This window comes from Mastigoproctus giganteus, chromosome 12, assembly GCF_048544385.1.
Source record: "Mastigoproctus giganteus isolate SK-2022 chromosome 12, ASM4854438v1, whole genome shotgun sequence".
NCBI classification, from domain to species: Eukaryota; Metazoa; Arthropoda; class Arachnida; order Uropygi; family Thelyphonidae; genus Mastigoproctus; species Mastigoproctus giganteus.
The window spans coordinates 160,960-188,318 of record NC_143586.1 but is presented as its reverse complement, the minus strand read 5'-3'; the positions used below and the strand labels follow the sequence as shown (position 1 = coordinate 188,318).

General features: G+C 40.1%; 1 protein-coding gene across 1 annotated transcript in view; it reads left to right on the top strand.

Annotated features, from left to right (window-relative positions):
* The window catches only part of LOC150076625 (2-Hydroxyacid oxidase 1-like), a 228,425-nt gene that overhangs the window by 44,569 nt on the left and 156,497 nt on the right, over positions 1-27,359 (top strand). Inside the window, exon 3 of the mRNA XM_090386736.1 lies at positions 26,832-27,087. Coding sequence (XP_090242862.1) covers positions 26,832-27,087 — 256 coding nt within the window. The remainder of the gene's footprint in view (positions 1-26,831; positions 27,088-27,359) is intronic.

The following is a 27,359-nucleotide window of genomic DNA, read 5'->3' as shown; positions in this document are numbered from 1 at the left end:
AATTGTTAATACAAATATTTACCGTATTTAGTAATCACGGGCTTGAACGCCGGTCTACTCAAGGAAAGCGTGCTATGCACTCTCGCTCCTGACCACTGGGCTACGTCAGGCCTGAGAATCCCCCCCAGCCAGTTTTCCGACCCACATAAAACAGCCTCGATAGCATCAGCAAATATTCTTGCACCATTTCTATTTAAGTGTATCCCATCCCTGTAGAAGCAGTCTCTTCTGTTAACGAGCACAGACCACGCTGAAAAAAATTCTACCCCTTGAGCCTTACACATTCCTTCCAGGGCCGAATTGAATGCCAACGCTCTCATCATATACTTCCTCCTATCGTGTCTGGGCAGAATTGGAGACACTTTCAAATTTAACCCCAACTCTCGACTTTTTTGCAACATTGACTTGTACTTTTATTATTATTATTATTATTATTATTATTATTATTATTATTATTATTATTATTAGCCATGTGGTGAAAGGAAGCCTAAGGCTTATGCTGCACCAGCCAAAAAAAAATTTCTGAACTACCCCAAGAGAGAGAGAGAGAGAGAGAGAGAGAGATAAAAGGGAATCACCAAGGAAGAGAAGAATGATGATATGCACCCCTTAAATAGAAGGGGTGCATCCAGTTGACATAGATGGTCAGTGGACTGATGAGTTAGTTTGGTGTGACATAAGCACTGGGAAAGCAAAAATAAGAGTAGGAGTGTGTTATAGGCCTAATCACTTTGATGAGTACAATGAACAATTATACAGAGAGCTAGAGTGGGCCAGTAAATCAGAGAGTCTTATAATGGGGGATTTTAACTTCCCAGAAATTGACTGGAATTTGTGGATTGGTCACTCACACATTAGTAAGACTTTTGTGGATTTATTGGATGACTGTTTTCTACAGCAGCAGCATGTTAGAGGGGCAACCAGAGGGAGCAATACTCTTGATTTGATTATCAGTAGCGATTATTCATGCATTAAGAATTTACAGATAAAGGTGGCAGTGATCACAATGCACTGATGTGGGATTTACGTAAAGATGTAAAGGGAAGGGTTTTTGCTTTCGTAAAGGCGACTACAGTGGTCTCACATTTTTTAGGTTCTATACAGTGGGGCCAACTGATGATTACCAACACCAAATTCCAAATGGGAAACATTCAAGGAAGTAATTTTGGAAGCAATAGGCTTTTTATTTCATCTAAGAAATATTGCTCTAGGTTTAGGCCCAAATGGATGTCAGATGAACTAATGAAACTCTTGGCAGAGAAGAAAATTGTATGGGATGCACATAAAGCAAAGACTTCTTTACTTATATAAACTCTAAAAGGAAGGGGATGAATCAGATTGGTCCACTTAATATCAATGGTTTGACTGTAGATGATCATTCTCAGATAGCTGCCAAAATAAATGAGTATTTTGCATCTACATTCACACAAGAGGTGTTATTCAAGGAGAAGGGGGCCAGATGTTTATCAAACTCTAACATACAGCTAAATGATTTTGTAATTACTGAGAGAAAAATGGAGGAGAAATTGTTGAAGTTAAACATAAGAAAGGAATCTAGGGTAGATGGGATCTATCCAGTTATATTAAAGGAGGTGGCAAAGGAAGTAACAAACCCTTAGGCATAATTATGAAGCATCCTTGGACTCGGGGGTAGTCCCCACGGACTAGAGATGTGTAAATGTATCTTCACTTCACAAAGAGATCAAAGGGTGTCAAAAGTAATTACAGACCTGTTAGTTTGACTTCTGTTCTTGGGAAAATAATGGAGTCACTAGTTAAAGAAGCATTACAGGATCATCTAGACAAGACAGCAGTAATAATTCAGACAGAGCATGAGTTTGTGAAGGGGAAGTCTTGTCTGACCAATTTCACTGGATACTATGATGTGGTCACAAAGGAACTGGATGCAAAAATAATTTTGATATCATATACGTGGATTTTAGGAAAGCTTTTGATACTGTTGCATATGGAAGACTACTGTACAAATTGGAGCAGTATGGTATTAAGGGCAAGTTGCTACAATGGATAAAAGGATGGTTGAATGGGAGAAGACAAAGGGGTAATCAGTGGGTACTGCTCTACGTGTACTGATGTTATTAGTGGTTTCCCTCATGTTCGGGAAGACGGTATTTTTATTTTTGATATTGATGAAGGTATATCAAGCTTAATGTCAAAATTTGTCAAAATATAGAGTTGCGAGAACGAGTACAGAGGAGGGCAACAAGACTGGCGAAGGGAGCAAAGGGGTGCTCTTATGAAGAAAGGCTTAAGTTCTGTAAATTGCAGCTTCTGGAGACTAGGCACCTGCGAAGCGATCTGATTGAGTTGTATAAGGACTTGAATGGATTGAGCAGGCTCAATGCTAATGAGGTTCTTCCTGTTGCTCAGATTACAAACTTCAGGGGGACATAGATTCAAACTGAGGAAAGACAGTTGTAGAATAGATGTGCGGAAGTTTGCCTTTAGCCAGCGGGTAGTTGATTGCTGGAACAAACTTCCATCTGTTGTTGTGGAAGTTTATAGCGTTAAATAAATTCAAGGCAGAATTATACAAACAATCCAATTATACAAACATTAGTGAAATGGGAAGCGGCTTTTTTTTTTTTTTTTCCTCTAGCTGATGCTGTATAATCTTGCTTTCTTGCGCATCATGTGCCTCTACTAATGCTGTTGTTGGGATATCAGAGACGTGGTCTCACACAGAAATAAGCAGTGTAGAATTGGAATTTGAGGAGTGTAATGTGTTCAGAGAGGATAGACAGAACAGGAAGGGAGGAGGGGTTATGCTGTTAGTTAAGAAACACAAATTCTAAGGAACTGCATCCAATTGATGTTGGTGGGCAATGCAATGTTGAGTCAATTTGGTGTGACATGAGCATTGCGAAAGGAAAAATGAGAGTAGGTGTGTGTTAGGCCTAATGTGTGTGTGTTAGGCCTAATGAATCTGATGAGTATAATGAGCAATTGTGCAGAGAAATAGTGGGCCAGTAAATCAGAATGTCTTATAATGGAGGATTTTAACTTTCCAGATATCGACTGGAAATTGTGGGTTGGTCACTCGCACACTAGCAAGACTTTTGTGGATTTATTGGATGACTGCTTTCTACAGCAACATGTTCGAGAGGGCAACCAGAGGGAGTAATACTCTTAATCTGATTATCAGCACTGATTACCAATGCATCAAGAACCTGCAGACAAAGGAACAACCGGGCGACAGCGACCACAATGCACTGATGTGGGAATCACTCAAAGATGTTACCATCATCAAGGCGAAAGGGAAGGGCTATTGCATTCGTAAATGCGACCACACTGTCTCGGACAGTTTCCAAATTCTATCGAGTGGGACCAACTGATGATGTTATCAACGGTGAATTCCAAATGGGAAGCCTTCAGGGATCCAATCTTAGAGGCCTCCAGGCCTCTCACACCAACCAAGAAACACTGTTCAAGGTTCAGGTCCATGGATGTCGGATGAACTAATGAGGCTCGTAGCAGAGAAGAAAAATGCATATAAATTATCAGGCGCCACAGAAGCCTACGACAGACATAAGCTAGTCTGTAATCTCTGGGTACACCAGGCTGCCGTGCACGGAAACTGAACTTGGGCTTAGGGGGGGAAACAGACATTATGTGTGTTATCAGACACTCAGTCTAAAACACTGATGGATCCAATATCTTTCTATTTCAGAAGATTTAGGAGAAGTCCGGTTGGCCTGCCTCCCTAAATTCCACCCTGTTATGTCAATTAGGTGGCAACGAACGTGTAGAGTCGTTCTCTTCAAGACGCCTGGTCAGTGTGAAGAGGAAAAGACCAAACCCTCCAGCACATGACAGCACGACAAATTGCAGCGTCTGGAAACTTGGCACCTGGGAGGTGATCTGATTGAATCGTATAAGGCCTTGAATGGGTTGAGCAGGCTGCATTCTGATGAGATTCTTCCTCATGCTCAGATTACGAATCTGAGTGGGCATTAATTCAGATTGATAGTTATAGAATAGATGTCCCCGTAGCCTAGTGGTCAGGCGCGCGGATGCATAAGTACACGTGCCTGGAGTGACCGGGGTTCAAGCCCGTGACTGCTGAATACGGTGCTGTTTCTTGTATTCTGTCTATCTTGTGAACTCATTTGGTCGTCCCGGAGTATAAACCGAAAATTTATTTTTATTTATGTGCGGAAATTTGTCTTTAGCCAGCGGGTAGTTGATTGCTTTAACAAATTTCCGTCTGTTGTTGTTGTTGTTGTGGAAGTTGATAGCTTAAATAAATTCAAGGAGGAACTGGACAGACGTTTAGAGGGAATGGATATGTGAAATGTTTTTTTTTTTTTTTTTTTTTTTTTTGGCTGATAATACATAAATTTGTTTTCTTGCATCACACGCCACTACTACTACTAACACAGCCTTGTGACGGACAACTGCCCACACCCATAATGCTTTTACTTCATCACTTCTCTTCAATACCTTTTGGGAGAATCCCCTTTTCTTCTCTCTTTATCCTGTAATTATCATCCTTGTCTCGTTCTCTCACCCTTCCCTTTTTAAAATATTCATCGGTTAGGTTGCCTTATGGCCATGGCCAGATCGCAAGTAGCTTCGTTAATCAGTTAGTAGGTAAGTAATTATCACAAACCCTAGGGTAGTGGAATGAAGCATAAACAGAGCAGACAGCCCACTTCCTTGGGGAAAGAAGAATTGCCATCAGCTCTCATGGTAAGTGATGCCGGCAGGTTGTTAAGAGGCCATTCAAAAAACACAAAGATTACATCACACTAAAGACGAACCCTACATAACACTCACGACTGGCTTAGCAGGGTTCTTGCTTATTCACAGTGGCATTCGGCGGGTTTAGGGGGAAACCCCTGGTACTACAAAGACAAGTAAAACTATGTCCGCATGCCCTATTACCAACGAACCTTCCAAAAAAGTTACAGATTTGGGAAAGTCATCCAGACTGCTGTACATTTAATATTTTTTTGTGTGTGTTTGCAGTATATGTGAAAACGCACAATGTCACTTTGTAAGTTTTTCAAGTCCATTGCAAAAATAAATTTTCTGTTTATACTCCGGGACGGCCAAACGGTCAGAGGAGTTCACAAGATAGACAGAATACAAGAAACAACACCGTATTCAGCAGTCATGGGCTTGAACCCCGGACACTCAAGGCACGTGTACTTATGCACCCGCGCGCCTGACCACTAGGCTACGGCGGGGACCGGTCTGCATTTTAAGGAAATGATCTCTGATGTTTTCTGCTGATAAGAAATCTAAACTACAGCTATATTTTTAATAGAAATCTCGAAAGGTTACTTGTAATTTTGCGTGATATTTGCGTCGTATACAAAGATCAACAGCTTGGGGCATATTTATGCTCGCGTTTTCCTACGCGCGTTTGTTTTCTCCTGTGTTTATGTACTCGTTTTTCAGGAGTTTTACTCGCGTATGCATACGCGCTCATATATAATTTTCACATCTTCCCGTGAAATGTAATATCCACTTAACTGCTTTAAAAATTAAAAATGATTATTATGACTTTTTTCTTAAATATAAAATGAAAATAAACCATTTCCATTATACAATACTAATTACCGATTTTATTTTATCGTTATCAACCTCACATTCTTGTCAGGGATGAGGATTTCGAATATCTCAACTCGGCCATCCTTCTTTATTTTCCGATTCTTATAATGCTCTGATGGTAAATACCACAAGGATGGCCGATTTCTGACTTCGTCAAACAGAATCGGACCAAGGTATTTTCGCGCTCCGGGCAGGAGGATTTTTCAGTGCCCTTTTACTAAGGATATATATGTTTCTTGCCTCATTGTTCTTGTTATTTTGGCGCCCCGGCAAATGCCCTACTAGCCAACCAATCGTTCCCTTGTCCAACTCACCCAGTGTTGTGATGTTCGCACTGCACAAGGCACACCTGCAGTGACAAACCTATGAGAGTGAAAACAGGGAACTGAGCTCATCCGGGAGAGCGGAAGTGGTCTTCTTTTGGGAATTTGGGAAAACGCGACAATTTCGAAGCTCCTCAGCATAAAAGCTCTAATGCCTTTCCATTGCTCTTGACACGAACTTCGTATGCGCGTGTCAAAGGACGATTGCTGGTTTGGTGAAACACTCATACAGTACCATTTTTCTGTGGTTAGAAACGCGCGTTGGTGTATACATGGATCAATCAGTTCTAAGGATTTAAAAACGTGCATTGTTCCTACGCGCGTAGGAAAACGCGAACATAAATACGCCCTTAGAGATTATTGCGACTAGTCACGGCTTCTGTAATTCCTAGATAGAATTAATTAATTCTCACAGTACGACCTTGAGGGGAGTCGGTTTTCGTTGAAAGTGGTACAGAACCATTTTTTTTTTAATCTTATATTTCATCTTCCGATTGTTTCGTTTACTTTCTGCTATTGTTTTCAATGATTTTCCTGACTTCCCTGAAAAATCTGAGAAGCTGGATGAAATCTTTCACTCTAACGTTTTTTTTTCTTTAAAAGCCTGGCGCAAAACAAATTTATGAAAATTTCAAAGATTTAAATTTAAAAAATGAATAAATTTAATTTAAAAATGAATATTAAAAATTCTTTTGGTAAGAAAATTTGGCTTTGCAATAAATATAAATGACATTTTGTATAAAAAAACAACCATATTTGTTTGTATTAAAAAAAAAACCCGTTTAGCCTATTCTACCTAATATTTATGCATATTTTCTGTGTTGATATTCTGTTCGTTAAGCTTCTAAAGAATCGTCCCTGGATTTTTCAAGCAATTTGTAGAAAGCAGCTTGCTATACATTTCATAATAGCTTTGAAAACTCTCTTAGATATTAACTAAGATGATATTAACTAATCAAAGATGAAAAGAAAGAGAGAGAGAGAGAGAGAGAGAGAGAGAGAGAGAGAGAGAGAGAGAGAGAGAGAGAGAGGAGCAGAAATTTCTTTCCTGCTGTAGTGCTTGTTATGTGTATTGCATGCGTTTCATTTGTTGGTAAGAGTGAAAACAGGTTAAATACTCTCCTTCCTCCATAAAAAAAAAATTGAATCAAGACCCTTGATTCAAAAATTGAATCAAGGGTTATCGAAACGTAAACACGTGTTCACGTTTCGATAACCCTTTCCGTCTATCACTTGAAAGTAACAGAGGGCTATTAAGGATAATCATAATTTCCGGCAATTAGCATTAGCATTAGCATTAGTAGAGGCATTTGATGCAAGAAAGCAAGCTTATGCAGCATCAGCCAAAAAAAAAAAAAAACACTTCCACTTCACCCCTCTGTTCGTTCAAAATACCTGTCCAGCTGAGCCTTAAACTTATTTAGGCTATCAACCTCCACCACAAGGGATGGAAGTCTGTTCCATCAACCAACCACCCGCTGCCTAAAGGCAAATTTCCGCACGTCTATCCTACATCTGTCTTTCCTCAATTTGAATTTATGCCCTCTCAGGTGATTTTTCTGAGCTAGAGGAAGAATCCCATCAGCATTGAGCATGCTTAAACCATTCAAGGCTTTATACACCTCTATCAGATCACCTCGCTGGTGCCTAGTCTCCAGACACTGTAATTTGCAAAACTTAAGCCTTTCTTCGTAAGAGCACCCCTTTGTTCCATTCACTAATCTTGTTGCCCTTCTCTGTACTCGGTCCAGCAGCTCTACATCCTTCTTGAAATGAGACCTCCAGACCTGTATACAGTACTCTAGCTGTGGCCTGACCATTGCCTTATACAATGGAATAATCACCACCTTATCCCTGCTGGAAAAAGTCCTGTATCATTGACAATACTCCATGAGCTACTCTTGCAGCCCGTCTGCACTGCTCAGAGAACTTCATATCTGCCTGCACAATCACCCCCAAGACCCTTTCATTCTCTACCACTGTCAGTGTAGTACCACAGAGTTGATACGTTGCTCTGGGGTTGCTGTTTCCCATGTGTAGTACTTTACATTTGTCAATGTTAAACTTCATTTGCCACCTCTCAGCCCATCTGCTCAACCTTTCCAGATCCTGTTGCAGCAGCATAGTGTCAGTAGTGTCCTTGACAACCCTGCCAACCTTTGTATCATCTGCAAACTTGGACATTAAGCTTGATATACCATCATCAATATCATTTATAAATACAGAAAACAATAATGGACCCAACACTGAGCCCTGAGGGACTCCACTAATAACATTAGTCCACGATGAGCAGTGTCCATTGATTACCACTCTCTGTCTTCTCCCCCTCAACCACCCCTTTATCCATAGCAGCAATTTGCCTCCAATGTCACACTGCTCCAATTTGTGTAGCAGTCTTCCATGTGCAACAGTATCAAAAGCCTTTCTAAGATCCGAGTATATAATATCAAAGTTATTCCCTGCATCCAGTTCTTTTGTGACTGCATCATAGTATCCAATCAAGTTGGTCAGGCAAGACTTCCCCTTAACAAAACCATGCTGTGTCTGAGCTATAACTGAAGTCTTGTCTAAATGATCCTGTAGTGCTTCTTTAACCAGTGTCTCCATTAATTTTCCTGGAACAGAAGTTAAGCTCACAGGTCTATAATTACTTGTGTCAGCCTTTGATCCTCCTTTGTGAATTGGGGTCACATTTGCACATTTCCAGTCTATGGGTACCTCCCCTGAGTCCAAGGAAGCTCTCATAATTATGGCTAAGGGTTTGCTTACTTCCTTTGCTGCCTCCTTTAATATAACTGGATAGATCCCATCCACCCCAGGTGCCTTTCTTGTGTTTATCTTCAACAATTTCTCCTCCACTTTACTCCCAGTTATTTCAAGATTCTGTAGCTTACTGCTAGAGTTGAATACACCTCTGGCATTCCCCTTGCTGAATAACTCCTCATGTGTGAATGTCGATGCAAAATATTCATTTAGTTTGTTAGCTACCTGAGCAGGATCATCAACAGTTAACCCCTCAATATCAAGTGGACCAATCTGATTCATCCCCTTCCTTCTAGAGTTTACATAAGTAAAGAACTCTTTGCTGTTTTTCTTTGCATCCCTTGCCAAGGATTTCTCGTAATCTGCCTTCGCCTGCCTAACCTCCTTTGTAACTTGGTTGCATATCAACTTGTATCTATCATAGGCTTCTGTGTCATGTGTTAATTTGTAAGTATCCCATGCATTTTTCTTCTCTGCCATATGCCTCATTAGTTCATCTGACATCCATTTTGGCCTAAACCTTGAACAATATTTCTTAGTTGGTATGTAAAGCCTAGTAGCTTCCAAGATAAGTACTTTGAATGCTTCCCATTTTGAATTTGCTGTTGGTGACATCATCAGTTGGTCCCACTGTATAGAATTTAAATACTGTCTCAGTCCATCGTAGTCGCCTTTACGGAAGCAATAACCCTTCCCTTTACCCCTAATGGTAGTTGCCTCTTTGAATAAATCCCACTTCAGCACACTGTGATCACTGCCACCTAGTGGTTCATTTATCTGCAGATTCTTAATGCATGAAGAATCACTGCTGATAATCAAATCAAGAGTATTACTCCCTCTAGTTGCCTCCCGAACATGCTGATGTAGAAAACAATCATCCAATAAATCCACAAAAGCCCTGCTAGTGTGTGAGTAACCAGCCCCCAAATTCCAGTCAATATCTGGGAAATTAAAATCTCCCATTATAAGACTCTCTGATTTACTGTCCCACTCTATTTCCCTGTACAGTTCCTTATTATACTCCTCAGAGTCATTAGGCCTATAGCACACTCCTACTCTCAATTTTGATCTCCCAATGCTTGTGTCACACCAAACTGACTCAACACTGCACTGTCCAGCGATGTCGACTGGCTTCACTTCGTTGGTTTTTATGTGTTTCTTAACTAATAGCATAACCCCTCCCCCCTTCCTATCCTGTCTATCCTTTCTGTAGATGTTGTACTCCCCAAATTGCAGTTCTGCATCCCTTATATCTGTGTGAAACCACATCTCTGATATCCCAACAATATCTGCCTTTGATGTTTTGAGCAATACCTCAAATTCATCAAATTTATTTACTAAAATCCTAGCATTGGTGTGCACGCAAGTATACCTGCACCTGTTTCTATTCTTAGCTACCCTAACACAACCCATGTGTTTACTTGTACCGCAATGGCTCCTAGCAGTCTCTGAAATACCATGCATCTTGTTTTTCAGGCTTCTGCTCATTCTAATAGAAGCAGTGCAAGAATCTCTTTCACCTCTGCCAGTGCCTACTGTCAATCTATTGGTCTTTGTCTCCCCCCAAGCTAGCAGTTTTCCGACCCACCTAACACTGCCTCGATAGCATCAGCAAATATTCTTGCACCCTTTCTATTTAAGTGTATCCCATCCCTGTAGAAGCAATCTCTCCTGTTAACAAGTACAGTCCAGGCTGAAAAAAATTCTACCCCTTGAGCCTTGCACAATCTTTCCAGTGCCGAATTGATCGACAAGGCTCTCATCATATACTCCCTCCTATCGTGTCTGGGTAGAATTGCAGACACTTTCAAATTCAACCCTAATTCCCGGCTTTTGTTCAACAGTGACCTGTACTTGTTAAGTAATTCTGCCGGTCTCCTACTCTTAATATTATTAGTGCCAACGTGTACAACTATATCACCTTTTGTGCCCTTAAAAGATGATATTCGCTCTACAACATCATCAACCTTTGCCCCTGGCAGACATACCCTGGTCCTGTTCCACCTATCTTTTTTACAAAGCATGTGCCCCGTTTCCCTGACAATAGAGTCACCAACAACTACTAGTTCCTTCGGGACCAGCGCATTCTGCCTTGGGGGTTGTCTCTGTCTCACGCGATGCCCAAGTGCAAGCTCTGGCGTTGATGTGGCCAGCTGAGAGCTTGATGGGCCCCTCAATTTAGTTTCTTCGAGGGCATCCACCCTGTCCTTCAAGCTCTCATATAGGCCCACAAGAACGCCGAGTTGTTGCCTGATATTGATACACTCCTTGCATCACGCACACACAAAGACATCCCCCTTGGCAGTATCATGTCCCGTACCCGATTGCTCTGCAAACATCAAGCAAACAGTGCATTTTATAAGGCTGTGAGTCAGAGGACAACTGTCCCCCTCAGTTTTCCCCTGAGCCACAGCACTTCCATTAGCTTGAGCCTTTTGCTTTGCTGCTCTGGTCTGAGTCATGATTCTATTAATTTATTAATTAATTATAATTAATTATGTTATGTTATTAATTATGTTAAATATAATTAATTATGTTAAATATAATTAATTATATTACGTTTGTAATCTAAGTCGTTATATATATTTATTTAAACGTACAATTTAACTGCTAACGAAGTTCAACTAACGCTATCTAGTACGGCATACAACTATCGTATCACAATGACGGGAAAATTACGAACGGTAGCGGAGTTGAAACACTGGAAACCTTTACCGATACTTTTATGCAATTACAAGGGCGAGTAAAGAATAATTACACCAAGTTAATCAGAAAATCACAAAATAATGTTATACTACTAAATTTAAATCAAAAGTTTTAGAAAAACAATAATTTCAAATCAATAAATAAGAAAAATCCACTTAGCGGCTTGGAACACGACCGTCTCTAGTGGCCTCGTCAGCAGACTCGACGAGCTATTCGACGAGAAATTCCAGGTGTGTTGTGATCAACATCCAGGTGGTAGAAAGGCCTTTCTATCCATGGCATGCCTCTGTTCTTCACACGAACGGAAATACCGCTGTCAACGTTTTATGGCTGCTTTTCTTTAGCTACTGCAAACAACACTAAGGGAAAGAAAAAAATAAACCCATCTTCGGTGCGTTTCTTAGAAGTGGCTAACTGAAACACGAAACCATTTAGAGATTATTTTAATGATATTAAAGTGAAAGGAAATTCATATATATAGGGCACTAAAGTGACATAAATGTTATCAGTAAATATTTCCTTTAGCGTGTGAATTTTAAGGTTTAGTTTGTGCTTATCGTAAACACGATGTATGCTTTCTGTACTGATATTAACCTCTGATAAAGACACTTAAAATACATCCATTACAGTACTTATACCATTTTCTTTATCAGTAAACCACTTTTCGGCTTTACATTTATTTCGAAACTAAATTTGAATTCAAATAAAAAGTATTAAGTAATACTTTTATTAGTAAAGTATTAAGTAAAAAGTATTCAAATAATAAGATCTGCAGATTTACTTGTTAATTAAATCTGCAGATCTCCTACTCTTAATGTCATTGGTGCCAAAGTATAAAACAATATCACCTTTTGTGCCCTTAAAAGATGATATATGCTTTACAACGTCATCAACGTTTGCCCCTGGCAGACATACCCTGGTCCTGTTCCATCTATCCTTTTTACACCATGTATTCCCCGTCTCCCTGACAATAGAGTCACCAACAACTACTAGTTCCTTTGGGACCAGCACATTCTGCCTTGGAGATTGCCGCTGTTTTGGCTGATGCCGAGGCGTGAGCTCCGGCGTTGATTTGGGCATCTGAGAGCTTGACAGGGCCCTCATATTAATTTCTTCAAGGGCATCTACCCTTCACCTTAAGCTCTCATAGACGCCCAGTAGAACGCTGAGTTGATGCCTAATTTCTAGACACACTTTCCACCTGGCACACAAGCGGGTTCATAACAAGGATAACTGTACATGGAGTGTCTTCTTCTTCTGATTGTATAATTTTGTTCGTAAGCGGATATCCCCTGACTTTTCTTGCATTTGTGTCGGGCTCTTGGATGAACAGGACGTCTGTATTGTCTCCGACAGCCCTTATTCTTATTTGGTCCACGACTTCATACGATCACTGAGCATTTAGCTGCATAAATTTCATGCAGGGGGCCATAGGTGATTCTTTGTTGTTGTTGTGTGCTTCTTGGTTTCAGATAAACGGGACACTTGTTATCCCTTATCGAATGCATGTAATCCATTTTTGCTACTTTACAGTTGGCCCAAACCGGTTCTTCAGTTTTGTTAGGGCAGGTGTTAAAGTTATGCCCTTTTTGGGTGCAGGGAATCGACACATGTACACAGGTCGATTCCCACGTGGAATCGACTTGTGTACATGTGTGTGTAGTATGGCCGAACCTGCAACAATGAAAGCACTTTGGGACGACTATGTGCTCTTTGAACCTATGGCTGGTCCACTCGAGGTACACTCTGTCATGCTGCTTAATTACTTGCCAAGCTTGTGACGAGAGGTCAATGACCCAGTTTACATTCTGGGAGGATTTTTCTTTGGTCTGGTACTTTGGTTGTACCGCATCTTCGAAGCTGGTACGTTACCTTTCACCTTGAACGTTTCTACAATAGACTTCTTTAACCACTTGTTCCGGTTTGAGGTTTTTATTGATGCCGAAAACAATAATTGCTGGGTCTTTCTTTTTGGGTGTCTCAGCTGTGAGTGCCATGGTGGAAATTTTTGGGTTGTCCAGTATTGTCTGGGCTTTGTGTCGCGTTGCAGTCTCAATTATTATTCCGATGTTCCTGGTTTTTCTTATTGATTTGATACGGGTGTTCTTTAAGTCGCTTGCTAATTTTTGTACAACGGCCGTCTATACGGCTTCACTCGGTTCCATGCGGTTGTCTTCATTTCATTTCCATGATCTTCCTGATAGGTTTCCACTTTGGCTTTGAGCCGCTCGTTGTTGACGTGAAGGTCAAAAAGGATGCATTCCATCTGGCTCCATATCTTTATTATATCTAAGTGAACAGACTTTTCATTATATTCATTATACAGGGTGTCTCAAAAATATTGGTACAAACTTTTAGGGGAGGTAGGTAACATCTAAAGGAATGTGAATCGCATAGGAACTCATAACCGGAAACGTCACGGGAAAGTAATAGCAGAAGCACAAAAAAAAGCAGAAATGACACACGATGTAATTAGTGGCAAACATTTATTTGACATAATATTAACAATGGAATATGAGATGGATGCATTTAATGATGTTACAACAGATGCTCGATGGTACCACCATGAGACGCGATGCATACTTGACACCGACGGAGCATGGATTGGCGGACACGATCGAATACACCTGGAGTTTCTTTGACAGTAGCAGCAGTGCAGACAAGTCTCGCCACGAGATCCATTTCCGTCTCCACAGGCGATTCATACACGGTAGATTTCAGGCCCCCACAGAAAGAAATCAAGAGTCGATAAATCAGGTCAGCGTGGGGGCCAGGCAACGGGTCCACCACGGCCTATCCATCGACGCCCAAAACGCCTGTTCAAATAGTCACGAGCACACCTTCCATAATGGTCAGGCACCCCGTCATGGTGAAACCAAACGTTGCGCCTCACATTTGCTGGAACTTCGTCAAGTAACCCTTGTAGAACTTGTTCAAGAAAGTACCGATATTTAGAGGAGTTCATGCGGGATGGTAACAGGTATGGGCCGACTAAGCAGTCATCCACCATACCTGCGCACACATTTATTGCGAAGCGATGTTGTGCCTCATGGGGGGGGGGGCACACCGTGTCGGCCCTCTGCTAATCCATACGCTGGGTGCATGTCTGCCAGCACACAGTTCGTATATCGATGCATGCTCTCGTGCGGCGACTACTGCTTGAATGGGTAAACCAGAAAATTTCCCTTTCGCGAACTGACGAACAGCGCCGTGTACCGACTTACGGTGACGTTTCCGGTTATGGGTTCCTATGCGATTCACATTCCTTTAGATGTTAACTAACTCCCCTAAACGTTTCTACCAATATTTTTGAGAAACCCTGTATACAGGGTGATTCACTACCAGCGCGATACTCTTGCAGGAGGTGTAGGGGGCACAAAGACGAATCGGAATCACATAGCATTGCAGGCTCCGAAATGCCTTCGTCATGCGGTAGAGGACGTTGAACGGGAGGTCGCGTGAACAGCGATCCCGCTGGAAGTCAGCATTTGTGAACCGGTTCCCGAAGCAGTAGGATGGACGAGTATTCAAACGTTGAACTGGTCGACATGCACCTCTCGTTTGGAGCTGAGGACTGTAACGGGCGCGCCGCTCTGCGCTTGTACCAGGAACGTTTCCCGCACAAGCGTGCTCCTCATCATACGATTTTCGCACGTGTGCACAGAAGGTTACGTGAGACTGGTTATTTCACGAAAGGTACCATGAATCGATAGCAAACGACGACGACGCCAGACAATGAGGAGAATGTCCTACGTCTTGCAGAAGGCAATCGGAGTACGAGTACTCGAGCGATAGGCCAACGATTGGGTATTTCCCAATCCACTGTATGGAGGATACTGTCAACGAACCAAATGAGTTCATACCATCTGCAACACGACCAATCATTGGAGCCTGCGGATTATCCACTCAGAAGGATTTTTGCTACTTGGTTTCTTCAACAGAAATGGTTAGCAAATGCTGACTTCCAGCGGGATTGCTGTTCACGCGACCTCCCGTTCAACGGCCTCTACCCCATGACGAAGGCATTTCGGACCCTGCAATGCTTTGTGATTCCGATTCGTATTTGTGCACCCTACACCTCCTGCAAGTTTGTCGCACGGGTAGTGAATCACCCTGTATGTACTTGTCTATGGTGGCACCCAGACTAACGTCCATCTCCACCAGTATATGTTGTTCAAGTATTCTACTGATGGGCCTGTAGCATAAAGTGTGTGTTAAAGTGTGTGTAACATGTTATAAGAAAAAAAAACAAAACAGGCCTCTCTACGAGCAGGGAGCAGGCACCACCTAAGTATCTGTTACCTGGTGCCTATCCCTACGCACGTGAAGCCTGGTCCAGTGTCTCCTTCACTGTCTGTGCTGCTTGTACTAACACCCCGCACCCACCGGAGATAGTGCAATACCGGTGGGTGCCAACAATCCCACTACCAGGTTGCCCATACCTGGAAACCCCAAAAAAAAAAAAAAAAAAACCCTGCCTAAACCCTGGTAAGCCCCGTATCAGTTTACTTCCTGATGCCTGCAAACAAAAAAAAAAAAAAAAAAAAACAACTCAAACGGGTTTCAAATCGGAGAAAAAAATTAATTAATTAATTTAAAAAAATAAATAATAATAATAAAATAATAAAATAAATAAATAAATATAAAAATAATAAATAACTTATTTAAAAATAAATAATAATAAAATAAATACAGAAATAAATAAATAATAATAAAATAAATGGAGAAATAAATAAATTAATTAATAATAAATAAATTAATTAATTAAAAATAAAAAAAGAAAGAAAAAAATAAATTAATATATAAAAAAATAAAAATAAAATCACCACGTGCAAGAGTTTAAATCCCGCATCAGTTTTCTTTCTGATGCCTGCAATAGCAATTGAAGAGGGAAAAATAAAATCCTCCAGCAAAGTTGGAGAAAAAAAAAAGTGTACAATTCTAATCTACTGTATATTAACCAGTACAGATAGGACTCTAATGCATTAAGGGCTTATGCCTTAAGCGGCAAAAGAGTTAAGACTATTGTATATCTTAGTGCACGTGCATCATCTATACACAGCCAATTATAGATTAGCAAATTTGCAATAGCGGCATCGTTTAAGTTACATCTCATATTGTGAATTCATTCACGACGAGTTGCCATGACATTGCACAACTTCAAATAAGTAACGCTTCACCGGAAGGAGAAGACTGTTGTTACTTATTCTCAATGGATACCACCATCCAGACGGCTCCATTTCAGGGCTATTTGGCCCTTCTTCGGTATGTTGGTAGGTACACAAGTGATGTAATGATGACAAAACAGTTGTGAAGTTTATCTTCACATTTATTGTGAATTATTGTCGCGAAGGTATTCACAATATGAGATGTAACTTAAACGATACCGCTGTTGTAAATTTGCTAATCTATAATTGATGATGCAAATACACTAAGATATACATAGTCCAGTACAGATAGCTGTTTCCTTTTTTTAAATACATTTCTACAAGATTTCTGGAATACTGAAAAATTCTCTGAATCTTATACCCATTGAGCTTCAGTTCTTCGATTAAAATCTGGTATAAGTGATCTTAAATTACGCCTAAATTCCTCATAAAGAAGAAAATCATTAAAAAAACATGTTTCAGGTAATCTACATATACTGAAAGGATCCTCCTCCAAACCTAAGACACAACTTATATTTAAGTTATGTGTCTTTATTATTAGATATACCTTTGTTATATCTAATAATAAAATTCTGGTGTCTCTAACCGAACAGACAGTTCAATTCAGTTTATGTATAACTGTCTCTGGTGGCGCCCAGGCTGATGTCCATCTCCACCTATATTCATGTATCCAAATGGAATATATATATAATAAAAACAGTAGGCAGACCACTTATCCACCAGGAAGCAGGCAACCACATCCCGATGTCCGTCTCCGCACGTCAGTCTACTATACTGTCTAAGAAACACAAACATCCTACAACCACCAGCGGTTGTGCAAGTCTCATGGGTGCCAGCGTCTCTCGCTTCTAGGCTGCCCAAACCTAGGAGCAAAAAAAAAATAATAATAAAATAAAATAAAGTTTTTTAAAAATAATAATAATAATGATAAAAAAAGTAAAAAATTTATTCCCCTCCACAAATCCCTCACCTCTCTTTAAGCAGCCCACAGGGAATAAGCCCGGTTCAGAAAATTCTACTGATACCAGCAAACAAAGGAGGTTAGGCAGATTACGAGAAATCTTTGGCAAGGGATGCAAAGAAAAACAGCAAGGCGTTCTTTACTTATGTAAACTCTAGAAAGAAGTGGATGAATCAGATTGGTTCAATTGGATGAATCAGTAGCTAACAAACTAAATCAATATTTTGCAGCTACATTCACACATGAGGAGTTATTCAGGAAGGGGAATGCCACAGATGAAGTAAACACTGGCAGTGAGCTAGATGATCTTATAATAATTGAGAGTAAAGTGGAGGAGACATTTTTGAAAATAAATACAAGAAAGGTACCTGGGGTGGATGGGATCTATCGAGTTATATTAAAGGAGGCAGCAAAGGAAGTAAGCAATCCGTTAGCCATAATTATGAGAGCTTCCTTGGACTCAGAGGAGGAACCCACAGACTGGAGATGTGCAAATGCAACCCCAATTCACAAAGGAGGATCAAAGGCTGACACAAGTAATTATAGACCTGTGAGCTTAACTTCTGTTCCAGGAAAATTAATGGAGACACTGGTTAAAGAAGCACTGCAGGATCATTTAGACAAGACTTCAGTTATAGCTCAGACACAGCATGGTTTTGTTAAGGGGAAGTCTTGCCTGACCAACTTGATTGGATACTATGATGCAGTCACAAAAGAACTGGATGCAGGGAATAACTTTGATATTATATACTCGGATCTTAGAAAGGCTTTTGATACTGTTGCACATGGAAGACTGCTACACAAATTGGAGCAGTGTGACATTGGAGGCAAATTGCTGCTATGGATAAAGGGGTGGTTGAGGGGGAGAAGACAGAGAGTGGTAATCAATGGACACTGCTCATCGTGGACTAATGTTATTAGTGGAGTCCCTCAGGGTTCAGTGTTGGGTCCATTATTGTTTTCTGTATTTATCAATAATATTGATGATGGTATATCAAGCTTAATGGCCAAGTTTGCAGACGATACAAAGGTTGGCAGGGTTGTTAAGGACGCTACTGACGCTATGATGCTGCAACGGGATCTGGAAAGGTTGAGCAGATGGGCTGAGAGGTGGCAAATGAAGTTTAACATTGACAAATGTAAAGTACTACATATGGGAAACAGCAACCCCAGAGCAACTTATCAACTCTGTGGTACTACACTGACAGTGGTAGAGAATGAAAAGGATCTGGGGGTAATTGTGCAGGCAGATATGAAGTTCTCTGAGCAGTGCAGATGGGCTGCAAGAGTAGCTCATGGTGTCTTGTCAATGATATACAGGAATTTTTCTAGCAGGGATAAGGAGGTGATTATTCCCTTGTATAAAGCAATGGTCAGGCCACACCTTGAGTACTGTATACAGGTCTGGTGGCCTCATTTCAAGAAGGATGTAGAACTGCTGGAACGAGTACAGAGAAGGGCAACAAGGTTAGTGAACGGAACGAAGGGTTGCACTTACGAAGAAAGGCTTACGTTTTGCAAATTACAATGTCTGGAGACTAGGCACCGGCCAGGTGATCTGATAGAGGTGTACAAAGCCTTGAATGGTTTGAGCATGCCCAATGCTGATGGGATACTGGCTCTTGCTCAGAATAATCACCTGAGAGGGCATAAATTCAAATTGAGGAAAGACAGATGTAGGATAGATGTGCGGAAATTTGCCTTTAGCCAGCGGGTAGTTGGTTGGTGGAACAGACTTCCATCCCTTGTTGTGGAAGTTGATAGCCTAAATAAATTTAATGCTCAGCTGGACAGGTATTTTGAACGAACGGAGGGGTGAAGTGGAAGGGTTTTTTTTTTTTTTTTTTTGGCTGATGCTGCATAAGCTTGCTTTCTTGCATCATATGCCTCTACTAATGCTAATGCAAAGCAAAACTAATAAAAAAAAATTCTCCTTTACAGGCTCGCCAAAGAAAGAATACTCCAAAAACGCAATCACGCATCAGTAATATTTAACTGACGGCAGCAAAAAAAAGGTACAGTCATGAAGTCGTACTAAAAACCTAATCTACACTAATCAAAGTAGAGGGCTGCTTCCTTTTAAGGAATACGCTCTTACAAAATTCCTGTAATAGCTTAAAACGTTTTTCATCAATCAACCATTCTGTTTCAGTTCGACTGTTCAATGTAAGCAAGCTTGCTCTTAATTTACTTCTAAATTCTTCATAAATTGGGGAATCATGCAAAACACGATCCCAAGTCTCGTTGAACCTACAGGAGCACAAGGGATCTGTTTCCAGACCTAGATCAGATAGCTTAGATTTTAATGAGACATGTCCCGTTAGCAAATAAGACACTTCCATAGTTGCATAAAATCAACTTATTCTTTCTACCCGTATTAAAACTTAGTTTTGGAATAAACAGCCTGGTAACATATTACTTGTGCTCCAAGGGCTCTGCCATATTTCTGCCAACGGTTCTGCCAAAAAAGTAACCATATATTTTTTTTCCTCATTTTTGCTATCTACCAAAATGTCATTAGTACAGTAATACCCAAAAATGAAATCTGAATTCCCTTTCTCAAGAAATAGCTGAATGCCCTAACTGTACATACACCAGAATACACCACAAGGCTACGACCATGGAAATAATCAGAAACTAGACGATAAAGGGGGGGGGAGCAGACCTCGGCCTCCCTGAACCTCGCCAGGACGCTTTGCACTATAAGGTGTCAAAAGTCCCTTTGAAGTCCACAAAAAGATTTTAATGACATACTTGGATTCCGCATTTGAGACTGAATCCATTACAAACGTTATAGCATCAACAGTTGAACAGCCTTTTGTAAAGTCAAATTGAGTGTTTACTTGTATTTTTATAATATTTCATAAATCCAGTTACTATTACCTTATCTAAGACCTTGCCTACCACTGGTAGTAATGCAATAGGACGATAGGTGGAAGGAACATTCAGGGGTTGTTAGGATTTTTAACCAGAATTTTAAGATTTGCTTGCTTCCAGGGAGCTGGAAAAAGCTCATCAGCCAAACAGCAATTAAGAAAATTAACAATTAGTTGTAGTTTGATTGTCCAGATTCTTTTTAATACTGCAACTTCAAATAAATCTAAGCTTTCAAATAAATCTAATCCTTCAAAGAATCAATAGCTGTACCAATTTCAATATTAGTAAACGGTTCCTCATCAGTTAATCCAGAATACATCAAATGCTCCATCCTTAAATTTGTTTGTTCCGTACTCTCTGGTACACAAATGTCTTGGCAAATAATGCAATCCAATATCGCATTCATCGACAATGTCCAAGAAAGAGTCTCTTGCCCATCAGCCAAGATAGAAGAAACGATCCAGAGTGCAATTTCTCCGCTACAATTTTGTAAGCAGGTGAGATGGACCGTCTGGGTGACGGTCCATCTCAATTGATTGGAGTAAATGGGAAGGAAACTCGACATGGGGAACAAACTTTTTAAATCAACTAGATGACTGCTATTTGTATCAACATGTCAGGGAAAGTACTAGAGAAAAGAATATCCTAGACCTCATCATCACACATGAATCAGATGACATAACAGGGCTGACAGTAGAGGAACCAGTAGCAGGAAGTGATCACGGAGTTCTACGGTGGATGATGACGAGAGAGGTAGCAGCAGTAAAAGGCAAACGAATGGGTTTTAATTTCAGAAAAGCATATTACGATGCCTTAAGGTACTACATGGCCTCTATTAACTGGGTAGATATCGCGCAGAGAATGAATACAATTGAACTTTTAAAACATTAATCACAGATGCCTTGAATGGTATTTACCATTAAAAAAATACTCCACAGGGAGGGTTCCAAGTTGGATGAATAATGAAGTTGCCGCATTACTTGAGCAGAAAAAGGTGGCATGGAAAGGTTACAGAGCAATAAAAAGTACTGGAGCCTACAACAGCTACAAGGTGATGTGTAATAGAGCCACAGAAAAGGTTCGACAGGCAAAGGCAGTTTATGAGAAGTCACTAGCAAACAGAGCAAAGAGGGGGGATAAAGCATTCTTCACATATATAAATGCCAAGAAGAGGAGGACAAACCAGATCGGACCTTTACGTAAGGGAAAGGGGACAGTAATAAATACACCAGCTGCCGTTGCAGATGAACTCATCAGTTATTTTGCATCGATATTTACAAATGAAAAGCCTTTAGTGGCAATGGAAAATTGTCGGAGCGAAGTTAACAAATATGTAATTAATGATATTGAAATTTCGCAAGATTATTTAATGAAAAAACTTTCGAGCCTGCAGAACAGTAAGGCTCCTGGAGTTGATGGAATATACCCTATAATCTTAAGAGAGGCGGCAAGCGAGTGCATTGAACCATTGAGGCTAATTATGCGAGCATCACTAGACTCTGGGGAGATTCCCTTGGATTGGAAAAGCGTAAATGTATCTCCCATACATAAGGGTGGCTCTAAAAGTGAAGTTGGAAATTATCGACCTGTCAGTCTGATTTCAGTAGTAGGGAAAATCATGAAGGTAATGATCAAGGGTGGAATTCAGGATCATTTGGATAGAATTGAAATTCTCAAGGATACTCAGCATGGTTTCGTAAAGGGAAAATCATGTTTAACAAATTTGGTTCGCTATTTCGAAAGGGTCACTCACGAGCTGGATTTAGGGAATAATTTCGACCTTGTTTATTTAGATTTCAGCAAAGCTTTTGACTCAGTCCCACATGAGCGGTTGCTTTATAAGCTTTATAAACAGGTTGGAATCACTGGGAAAATCCTTAGATGGATAGAAGGATGGCTTCAGGGCAGGAGGCAGAGGGTTGTGATAAATGGCTATTCCTCAGACTGGGTTGATGTAAGAAGTGGGGTTCCCCAAGGATCAGTCTTAGGACCACTGTTGTTTTTAATTTTCATAAACGACATTGATGAAGGGATAGAGGGCGTGATGTCTAATTTTGCAGATGATGTTAAAATTGGTATAGAAGTTAATGATCGCTGTCAAGCTGAGCTTCTTCAGAGAGACCTAGATAGACTTCAGGAATGGTCAGAAAAATGGCAGCTGTGCTTTAATCCAACAAAGTGTAAGGTATTACACCTGGGAAACAGTAATCCCAAAATAACTTATTCACTTGGTGGAGTTCAACTAAACCCAGTACTGGAGGAAAGGGACTTGGGTGTTACGATACGGTCAGACATGAAATTCTCTGAGCATTGTAAACAGGTTGCAAGGAAGGCCCATGGTGTCCTATCGATGATCTATCGAACTTTTGCAAGTAGAGATAGGGACGTGATAATCCCATTGTATAAGGCTTATGTTAGATCACACTTGGAATACGGAGACCACACCTAAAGAAAGACATCGAGCTTCTTGAAAGGGTGCAAAGACGGGTAACTCGCCTGGTAAGATCGGCAAAAGGGCGTCCTTATGAAGAAAGACTTCGAATATGTGGGTTGCAGAGTTTGGAAACTAAACACCTTAGAAGAGATTTAACTGAGGTGTTTAAGGCTCTGAGAGGCATCAGTAAAATGAATGAGGACGAAATTTTCAAGATTATAAATGATGCTAAAACTAGGGGACATAAATTCAAGTTACGGGGGGAAATGTTTAGATTGGACTGTAGGAAGTTTTATTTTAGCCAGCGAGTTATAAATTACTGGAATAAGTTGCCTTTATGGGTGGTAGAGGCCGACAGTTTGGGGAAATTCAAAGGTCAGCTGGATAATACTTTCGGGTAAGGGAAGCGCATAGGATGATATGCTTAATTTCCTGTTTTTTTTTTTTTTTTTATTAATTATTATTATTTAGTTATTTATTTTATTTTATTTTTTTTTTTTGCTTTTATCATTGTTTTGTTCGGATTTTTTTTTTTTTTTTTTTTGGCTGGTACAGCATAAGCCTAGGCTTTCTTGCACCATGCGGCCGTTACTAATACTAATACTAATACTTAATACTAATACTAACTCTTGCCCTATTATTTCTTTAGGCACGCTGGTAATTACGCCGAGCAGATTTAAATTTATTTTTCAGATTTGTGAGATCCTGATACCACCAGGGCACATGCTTCTTTTTTCTCTTTTTCTTTGTAAGAGAGGCATCACAGACCAACCTTATTATATCATTTACGGCTTCCACCTGTTCCATTGCCGGCAGTTGCCCAATTCTCTCGATGTTATCATCCGTGGCTTCTACACACAGCCTATTCTCAAAAGTTTATCAGTTTGCACCCTGAGTCCTGTACCTTGGAAAATCGTATGAGTTCCTTCTTGCCGCACCTCTTGAATCCATAACTTCAAACGTTATAGGGTTATGGTCACTTGCTGTTCACGTAGTTCTAACTTGCCAGTTTCTTATGTTATATCCAAATTTAGAGTTCGATACCGTGATATCTATGAAGGATTGATCAGATACTGAAACAAAAGTAGGGGATGTGCCCGACAGTGTTCCAAAGATGGAAGTTCTTAATTAGGATTAACTCCTCTAATAACTCGCCTTTTTGATCTGTAAAGGGACTGTTCCATAATGTAGATGCAGAATTTGCATCCATACACATAATAACTCTTCTACCCGCCAATCTGTCGAGAATATCCACTACGTAATTTAGGTTAGGTTCGATCTGTTGATGTTGTTGACAGCATTGAAAATACAATGAAACAAAATACACCTGCCCAAACGTACCCCCCCCAGACAGGCACAGGAAAAACATGTGGAGTACAAGCTTGTAATTTTTGTGACAATTATACCTGGATCATCTATAATCAGGGCTGCTCAAACCCTGGCCCCAGCGTTCCTGCCACTTCCAGTAGTTTCAGTATTAGATTCTATAATTTTTGATGGTAATGGTAATTCCCTTACAACTCCTTTACATGAATACACTTCCTGAGGGACTATGATTTGGATATCATGGTCAGAGATTATTCTAGTTAAGTCATTAGAGATCGCGATCGACCTTTGACAGTTCAATTGCAAAACTTTAATTGGTTCACCAATTGATTTATATTGATTTATGATTTATATCGCGATTAAATGTAATTAGTACGAGACTTGGTCACCTCTTGCGCGCAAATATACTCAGAACAGCCGTTGTAACGGTAGGAATGATCTGGATTCTTCTTGCGTATTTTACACTTGGGAGAAGCCTTGTTAGGAAAAGACTCAGTCTAGTGCCCCTGATTGCCACAGTGCCCACAAGTATTTTTAAGTTGATGGCAATTACGTTCAGAATGCCCGTAACCAAGGCATTTAAAGCATCGAAATGCTATAATAAAATCCTTAACTCCATGTGATGCCCATCCAATATATATACACGATTACCAGTATTTAATAGAATTTTCCTAATGTTGGCAGGGGTTTCAATGACTTAGTGAAAGGTATTCTTAATTTTAGACTTAATTTTAAATCTAACCTTGACACATTTTTTGAATTCAACATCTGTTTTACTGTAATCCGCAAGATTCTTGTCATATAAATCCTCAAGATGATCATTATCAGTGATCTCTTTATTAACGTCATATATTATAAGATTGGGATTCAATTTCTTAGGAAGATCCACATTAAATTGTGATCCTTAAATTTACTACACTTAGTTTCTCAATATCTTTATTAGAGGCAGCCTCAATTGCAATACCACCATCTCTAACCTTTCTTATTGATTTTATCTTAATTCTCTTCAACTCTGATTTAAACTCCTTTGTCACCATTTGTTTTATCTCGTCACTTGTTTTGAGTTCATTTTTGTTTGCCTACAGCAGAAGCAGCTGCACCTGAATAGTAAGCTGCTGAAACTTAAGCAGGCAATGTCTTACATGGAATTTCAGTTTTTACCATTTCATTCTCAATGGTTCAAGTAACATGCGTTCTATGGAATTCCATACCTTGTAACAACCTCGGCAATCGTGGAAGGGTTCCATTCTTAAGAAAGTCAAATAAGCTATTCTTCTGAGCAATAACGTAATTAAGAAGAGCAGAGGCAGTCATCTAAATGAACTATCTCATTATTCAGACCATTATCAGTTACATTTGTCGTTTCTTGGACCAATGCAAGTGGGGGAAAACGTTGCTCTAACATATCAAAAATATCGATAGAGGGGTCCTGGAATTCCGCCAGTTCCGGGGCAACGGTAAAATTCCCTGGCATGGGAGATGAACAATTTTCGTCAGACCTAGTTAAAAAATTTATTGAGATGTGCAATAATTATATACAAGCTAGACAACTCTTAAAAGCATAGTTTAAAACAAGTTATTTCGATTCCCGGACATTATCAGTGTCCATGAAATCAGATAATCTAAAAGAGATAAATCAGCAGTTATTATACAATTTTCAATACGGCTCTGTTGCTCCGTGGGATCGCCAGTAAATAAATTGTAAAAGATATTTACTGAAAGACATTTGTATAGCCATATTTTTCTTTGCAAGTACAGTATTAAAGTTAATACTATTCTGAACTGACAAGTGTTAGAAAATATGTTGGGTTTCAACAGCCAACCAGAAAGGAGGAGGGTGGAATTCACTGCAGCAGAAGCAGATAAATTCCTAACCTATTGTACTAGTCTTTTTCTCTCTCTCTTAGAAAATTAAACCTTTTAAGGTTTTTCTGTGGCTCTGTTTCACACGCCAAGATGGAAAGTATGTAAATATGTCACCGCTCCAAGCATTCATTCGTCAAGGTCAAAGTTCAGAGTGGCGAAAGAAGCAGTCGCAGAGCAGCATGGCGACCGGACACTGATCAGCAGTGGTAGCAATGCAGAATTTAAGATTAAGTATAACTTACTTTGGGAGCAAGATTCGGTATAAGGAAGCGGTCAGGCTACAAGAACAGCGATCCAGCATCAGGCACAGCATAACTAATTAACATAGAATTAAAAAGACAACACTTTGAATAACAAATATTCACGAGCGCAAAAATAACGAGACTTTTCACATACCAGGCCACCTTGTTAGAAAAAAATTGGGGGCTACAGAACGAACTTAAACATATATAATGTTGACTATATTCTTCAGAAAGATTTGGAAGAATATAGTCGTAACTTAACTGCAGATGACAGCGAAATTTTTAATTAGGGAGGGATGGAAAAATTATAAAGGATTTTGAGAGGATTTTCAGATTGTAGGAAACTGGTGACAAAATTGGATTTTGCGAAAATTAATGGAAGGGGAATTTGAAATATCCACGTTATTCTTAGCTTGGTTATCAGTCGCAGATCTCATGACATAGATGCGTTACAATTGCATGTGAAAGGACAAGAAACAGCTTTAAAATTTTACAATTATTCACCACAAATGAATATGTAATGTTATTCTATCACATTTGTCAGTATTTGCCATGACGTACTCACGTGTGATGCTTTCTGTTTTTCAGCCGCTGCATCCGAAGGCACGTTAATGACGTTGAGTACAATTGCGACGTCGTCCATCGAACAGGTGTCCGAGGCGTCCCCTGGAGGGCTGCTCTGGTTCCAGCTGTACGTCTTTAAGGACAGACGAGTTACTGAAATCCTAGTGTCCAGAGCAGAGAAATCTGGGTTCAAGGCGATCGTGCTGACGGTGGACACGCCTTTCTTCGGAATGCGATTCTGTGATGCACAGAATAAGTTTTGCTTACCGCCCCACCTGAGGTAAGTACAAAACACGAAACAGTTTGGTATAGTGTACACATAGCACATTGCACGCACACAAATATCTGTTCCACGTCGCATGTTCCAGATATCTGTTTGCACGCACACAGATATCTGGAACATGCGACGTGGAACAAATGCATTAAGTGGAATTAAGTAAATGTTCCTTCAATAAATTTAATTATCTATACGTATTACTTTTTATGAAAACCCCAACCATCAGAGGTATTAAAAATTATATTACTTAGTAACATGCATAGGCTGAAAGTTGA